This window comes from Beta vulgaris, chromosome 5, assembly GCF_026745355.1.
Source record: "Beta vulgaris subsp. vulgaris cultivar EL10 chromosome 5, EL10.2, whole genome shotgun sequence".
Classification (NCBI taxonomy): Eukaryota; Viridiplantae; Streptophyta; class Magnoliopsida; order Caryophyllales; family Amaranthaceae; genus Beta; species Beta vulgaris.
The window spans coordinates 4,905,237-4,912,591 of NC_079206.1; the positions used below are offsets into that span (position 1 = coordinate 4,905,237).

The following is a 7,355-nucleotide window of genomic DNA, read 5'->3' on the forward strand; positions in this document are numbered from 1 at the left end:
TGCGTAGCTTACAAGAGAATATTGATGTCATACCACAAATTCTTTTAAGGTATTGTTTTCAAACTCAGACCATTCAATTTTTTACTTATCACATCATGACGTGAATTTTTCAATTTTTTAATTAACAAAAAATACGAAAAGTAGTAAAATAACTTATGAAATTTAGAAATAATAATATACTGTATTTATTTATTATAACTGACTCGAGGCATCTCTCGAGAAAAAAAAAATTTAAACCTTAAATGTCGTGTTTATTAATTAACAACACCAACGCTCTTTCTCGACTGACTATTTTTTTTTTCTTTTGGTAAGTTTTCTTCATAAATCATGAGGACTTATCTTTTCTGTTATATTATTTTTGGAGGTTCGAATTTAGATCGCATCTTAGATTTTTTTTTTTTGAGAGGATAGATCTTATCTTAGATAATTATCTAGTTAATAAGCGAATAAAGCATCTACTTTATCAAATATTATTCAGTTTGTAGTAATAATTAAATTTATAATCCAACTTAAATACGTACACTCCTAGCTATCCATCTCCAAAACCAAAAAAGAAAAGAAACACTCTTATTATAGTTATTCAACAAGGTAAACAAACAGAAATTGATACGGATTAGGATTGTTATCTAGAAACTCTATCCTTTTAGATAACGGGAAACTTAACTATATATATTGAACTCGATCCTGAAAACATAGATTGAGAACACTACTTTTTTACAACAGTAAAAATTCAAGGGAGATCAGAGTAAAAAAAAAAGATCTAGGAGAAGTTGAAACAAAAACTGAAGGATGGCGGGTGGAGTAATATTCGACGGCGCAAAAGAGGGTAAAGATTATCCAGGAAAGCTTACTGCTTATGTGTTTCTAAGCTGCCTTCTCGCCGCTGCTGGAGGTTTGATCTTTGGCTATGACATCGGAATTTCAGGTATGTATAATATTGACTACCTTTTAATCGAATACATGCATGATTATTTTTTTTGTATGGTACGTTTGAGTGATCAAATTAGGTTAAACAAGTCTTTACTCATGAATTTGATCAAGTATAATACTTTAGATGACACGTTTTTACTTTTTGATTATTCATACATTATCCTATAACTGTGTTTTGTAATTTTTACTTAAGAAAAAAACATAATCATGTGAGATCAAAATTTGTATCAATATATACTTTAAAAGTATCAACTTTTATAATTTTTACATGTAGAAAATTAGAGATATTAATAGTTAAAGTTATGTATTGACAAGCGTGTTTGAAAGAGTTAAGTGATATTTCTTTGTTTAATACTCCCTTTATTTAATAAAGATTATGTTGTTTGTTGTTAATAAAGATTTTGCTATTTGTTAATATGGTGCAAGTTTAAACCTTTGATCGTATTTTCTCGGTATGGCAAAACAAAAAGTGACCACGAAAGATTGTTGCATAATATAATTTTGTTACCCAAAAAAGTTAACTATGTATATCTTCTGATGGTATATGTTATAGGTGGTGTTACGTCGATGCCAATGTTTCTGGAGAAATTCTTCCCATCAGTGTACAGGCAACAGATGGAGAATTCAGGGACTAATCAATACTGCAAATTCAACAGTACAAAATTAACGATGTTCACATCCTCCCTATACTTGGCTGCACTAATAGCTTCTGTTGTGGCATCCACTGTCACTAGAAAATTGGGGCGTAAAATGTCCATGTTTTTTGGAGGTCTTCTCTTCTGTGTTGGTGCAATTATTAATGCTGCTGCTCAAAACGTTGCCATGCTTATCATTGGCCGTATTCTACTTGGTTTCGGTATTGGATTCGCTAATCAGGTACTTATATGTTGTGCGATTGTAAATATTTATTTAGGTTTACATCTAATTTTAGCATAATATACTAGTATCTCTATTTGGCTGCTAATAAATTAGAACTACCGGTCTTTTTTGCACTCAATGCGTGTGTGAATTATTATTTTATCGATTATTATTGAATTTCATTTAAATGTAATTTTGAAGGATGTAATTTACCATCATCATTAGTTCTAATTAAATAGCATGTGGTGTAGATACAAAATATAAAAATTACTTGATGAAGAAGTTGTTTTCTTGGTATTTTTTATTACTTCTTAATGGATATTGGTATATTGTTATTGCACTTTAAAGTTTAGGTAAAATTTTGGTTTTGTAATTGATTTGAAAATTGCTTTATTTATGTTAATTTTTTTTTCAATTATAAACTTCTTTTTCTTTCAATAAACATATTTTTACGAAAATTAAAAAGTCTTTTCAGAAGGGGACACCGTAGCTATTAATTCTTATCGTATGATTATTAATAATAAGAAGATTTCCTTAGGTTACTATATAGAAGTACTAGTTTTATACGCATGAATGCAAAAATATATAAAAATTTTCATATATAATAGAGATAGTGATACGATTAGCAGGTAGTTCACTTTCCTTTTTTTTTTCCTTCCTTTTTTCTATTTTGAGGTCCGCATGTGTTGCCTTATATACAGAGACAACCGAGTTGGCGCGGTATAATTTCAATATTATGCTATACATTTGCTATTAGTTTACTATACCTAATAGAATTGAACGATTTTTAAATATATTGCAGTCAGTACCAGTTTTTCTATCAGAGATGGCACCTTACAAGCATCGAGGAGCTCTAAACATGATGTTTCAACTTACAATCACCATAGGAATTCTCATAGCAAATCTCCTTAACTACAGATTTGCCAAGATTGAGCATTATGGATGGCGATTGAGTCTCGGTGGCGCCGTGGTTCCGGCTCTTATCATCCTTGTAGGAGCTCTAATCCTCCCTGAAACCCCCAACTCTCTAATCGAACGAGGCAAACTTGAAGAGGCTAAGAAAATGTTGCGCAAAATCAGAGGTGTTGACAATGTTGAGACCGAACTACAAGACCTAATTGCTGCTAGTGAGGCTTCTAAGAAGGTTAAACACCCTTGGAGAAGCCTTCTAAAGAAGCAATATAGGCCTCCCCTTATATTCTCTATTGCTATCCCCATGTTTCAGCAACTTACTGGGATTAATGTCATCATGTTTTATGCACCTGTTTTGTTTAAAACAATTGGATTTGGGAGCAACGCCTCGCTTATGTCGGCTGTTATTACTGGTGGTGTTAATGTCATTGCTACTTTGGTCTCCATATATGGTGTTGATAAATGGGGAAGGAGGTCTCTTTTCCTTGAGGGTGGTGTTCAAATGCTCATTTTCCAGGTAATTTCCTTACACTACTCACTCTAGTCTAGTATATTAAAACAATCAACATTATATGAACTGATTTCTTATGTTATGTATTAAGAGTTTGAATAATTGTGCTATGATTAGAATTCTGAACTAGTTTGACTATAATTCCATGAAAATATACACTCAAGTTGGACTACCAACTGTATGCCATACCTATGTAACTCAAATGTCAATTTTAAAAAACTTGAATAACATAAAGTCGTTTTTTATTTAAATTTATTTTACTTAGCATGACTAACAAGTACACATACAGAAACTGATTAGGTAGCAGCTAAAACTGTTAAGGTGTTGAAATTGATAAGTTAGCTGATTGCATAACCTGTTTGGTAAAATTATTTATGACTGTAGCTGAAATATCTTTTTAGGCTTAAAAAGATAAGAAGAAAATATTTTTTAGGCTTAAAAAGATTTTTAAAAAAAAAATCAGAACCTAATCTCAGACGCTATATTTTACTCCAACTCAAATTCAGTCAAATTTTGGACTTCAATTTTATTTAAGTTCCTCCACCAAACACCACTAATAATATAAGGTGACCTAAAATTATAACACCTTATCATTTAAGCAACCTGAAATACTTCCTCCAACAGAGCCTAATAGAACTGAACTGAATAATTGCATTGCAGATCCTAGTGACAATATTCATCGGATGGAAATTTGGGGTGACCGGAAATGCAACAGACTTGCCACAATGGTACGCCCTACTAGTTGTGGCCTTCATATGCATCTATGTAGCTGGATTTGCGTGGTCATGGGGGCCTTTAGGGTGGCTTGTGCCTAGCGAAATCTTCCCGCTTGAAGTTCGATCAGCAGCTCAAAGTATCAATGTATCAGTGAACATGATCTTTACGTTTGCAATAGCCCAAGCTTTCCTTCCTATGCTATGTGCCATGAAGTTTGGCCTCTTCATCTTCTTTGCCTTCTTTGTTGTGGTGATGACTATATTTATTTACATATTATTGCCAGAAACCAAGAATGTGCCTATTGAAGAGATGGTGATTGTTTGGAAGAACCATAAATTCTGGAGTAATTTCATTCCTGAGGATGTTATTCCACCTGAGCTTAAGGTTGAAATGGTTGAGGGTGGAAATGTTTCCAATGATAAATCTTTAAGTTAGTTTTTTTTTTTTTAGGGGATCATCTTTAAGTATAGATACTATATGTATAGTTTTATTTCATTTTTATTGTGTTTGTTCGTGCACTTTTCTAAAAGTAAATAGTTGTTAATTATCATTTTAAGGATTTTTTTTACCATTAATACTATACTTTTCTCTACAATTATATATGTTTGAGAAGAAATATTTATATATGCGCCAATATGATTAGTTCCTCTGTCGAAACCAATTAGAGTAAGTACTCTAACAATCGATTCTAGGGTAAAATATTGTAGTATTTTATATGTTGTTTGTAAAAGAAATTATAAAATTCAAATTTAATATCTTATATTATGCGTGAAGAAATAAAGGATTTTCGGAAGATGGTATCCCTAGTATAGCAGATGGTAGTGGTGAGTATAGGTCCAACCATGGCCAAAAATTACTCAGAAAATAATCAATTTTAGCCTACTACCCAGATTGGAGTTATGTATTGCTTTTCTATGACTTGTAAAAAGAATATAAGTAAGAATCGTACGTATCTAATGGCTGTCAATTAATTTAGTTGGTAAGTCATATGGAGATGACCCCCAAAACTTAGTATGGAACCCCATCTACAGTTTTATTTTACTTTACACATTTTTATATTAGTTATTAATTTACTCATTTTTTTGTTTTTATTGTTGGAATGAGACCATTAACTTTTCATCACACGTACATTCAACTTTAATATATACGTTCCATAATATTGTTTCTTCTAGAACTTTGTGTAAAAGAAAATGGGTAAACTAATAAAGACCGATGAGAGTACTATACTGGTCAACTCAGCTCAATATAAATGAAACATTAACTCCACTTTACCATTGGCACTCAACATCTCAACCCATGTGTTATGGATCCGTCTACTATACTATTTACCTCACTCTCCCACTTTTTCTCTACCTTTCACTCACTATATACTTCACCATTGGCACTCAACATCTCAACCCAATTGTGAGTTTGTGACTGCTATTGCTACTGAACAAGTGCAGATTGAGACCTTGAAAATTGTGCATATTTAGGATGTATCAGTTTTACCTATTTCAAATATATCACATTTAGGGTGCGTTTCTTCAACTTATTGGCCCTGAACTTATCTGAACTAAACTTATTGAATCTGAACTGAACTTATTGGAACTTTTTAAACCTAATTGGGCCTGATTCAACTGATTGGACCTGATTGGAACTTATTGACCTTATTGAAACTTATTAGACCTTATTGGCTCTGATTGAAACTTATTAGACCTTATTGGACCTGATTGAAACTTATTAGACTTTATTGGACCTAATTGAAACTTATTTTACCTTATTAGACAAAAAAAAGTAACCATTAATAGATGATTACAATTTATAAGGGTGTCCAATGGATATCTACAAAAATGTACATTAAATCCTTTTAAAAATATTCAAAAAAACCTTGTTTTAAAAGTGTGTCAATGATATCCTTCTCATTTTATCTCATGTAATAATTCATGTTGATGAGATATTTAATATATTCCAAACTCCTTTTTCGGGTTCAAATTAATTTAATTGACCGTGTTTCTTATTAGAATCTAAAAGTAAAGAATAACTAACGTAATCTATTCTCGATACTCCCAACTTCATATCCAGTTACGTCCTCTTTTTTCTTGCAAAGAGTATGCCAATCATCAACATATATTTCAAGGAAAAACAACACTCCTCATTGAAATAAGCTTCTTGCAAATCAGCAATCTTTTTTTGGTTCACCTTTCTAATAAATTTGGATAGTTGTTGGATCATGGATGATTAAAAACATGTTCCAAGACTAATGGATACACATTCAGAATCCTCCTAAATAGTTAAGCAAGTAAGAGTGCATTGTTTGGGAAATACTATAATAAAACAACCGAACAAAGCCTAGCAACTTGAACAAACTCTCCAAATTTAAGGCGATAGGCTCAAAGAAATAGAAGAAGCTCACTCACCAAAAACAACTTGGTCCTCCTGTGACCTAATTGACATCGATGATAAAACCTTTACAAAAATGTCATTTATGTCAAATTTCGTCAAGGCTGATCTTCATAATTTCCAAAGAAGTGATTTCCCTCACTCATATAGCTTCAAACATGTACCAAAAATACCTTTAAGGTTCTCCAAGCTCATAATCTACTTCAATCATGTTTGCATTTCAAGTTTTCAACTTCACTATTACAAATATGGGCAAAACAATCACTAGTAACACACTTCTTTGATTAACGAGTTAACTTTTCTGTAATTTATTTTAAGTGACTTCGGGAGGAAAAACATGTTCAAATAAGTACATACAAGTTCTAATAATAGGTTTAATATAACCAAATGAGTTTCATTAAGATTAGATAAGTTCGATATGGGTATGAGACTCTTTTTTACGACATTACATATAGATTTTTTTATTTGATAATTAACTGGTCCAAGTAGGGTCAACCCTCGCTTCTGAGTTGGAGATAAGAAGGGGGATTCCAACCCATAAGAAAATTTACAGATATTAGAAACCGGGGATTTATACCCAATTACCATATTATAATTTATTAACGCCTATCAAACCGTCCAAATTGGAACAAGGCGAATTATTACACTTGTAAAGTTGTAATGAGCCATGACAAGAAATTGATTCCCCTAAGCTATACTCGAAGAAGCTCAATTATTTCATTTCAGAAGGGACAGAAAAGTGGTTACTACGGCTAATTGATTTCATGAAAGGAGGTGTGGGCTCACTGGACTCAGGGCCCAAGTATGGGATAACAGAGTGCAGACAGTAAAAAGTGCGTGGGATTTGCGCGTATAATACGCACACTTCACTCTCAAGTCTCGACGTTTAAAGATGATAAGCACAATTATTTCCTGGAGTTTTCTAGTGATAAGTGGTTCAGATGTGAGAACTGAGAACAGTATTTGTCTGACAGCCAGGTGCTTTACCTTTTGGGCTTATATGCTACAGTTTTTCTCGTGGGCTGCTTCGATGTTGCAGAACCTTGGA

At 32.4% G+C, this 7,355-nt stretch overlaps 1 protein-coding gene across 1 annotated transcript; it reads left to right on the top strand.

The window, feature by feature from the left end:
• Positions 1-278: 278 nt before the first annotated feature.
• On the top strand, positions 279-4,484 carry LOC104892685 (sugar transport protein 1). The gene is made up of 4 exons (XM_010678674.3): positions 279-925; positions 1,484-1,806; positions 2,591-3,217; positions 3,872-4,484. Exons 1-4 carry the CDS (start codon positions 790-792, stop codon positions 4,361-4,363), a joined length of 1,578 nt encoding a protein of 525 aa, XP_010676976.1. The 5' UTR covers positions 279-789; the 3' UTR covers positions 4,364-4,484.
• Positions 4,485-7,355: the final 2,871 nt, after the last annotated feature.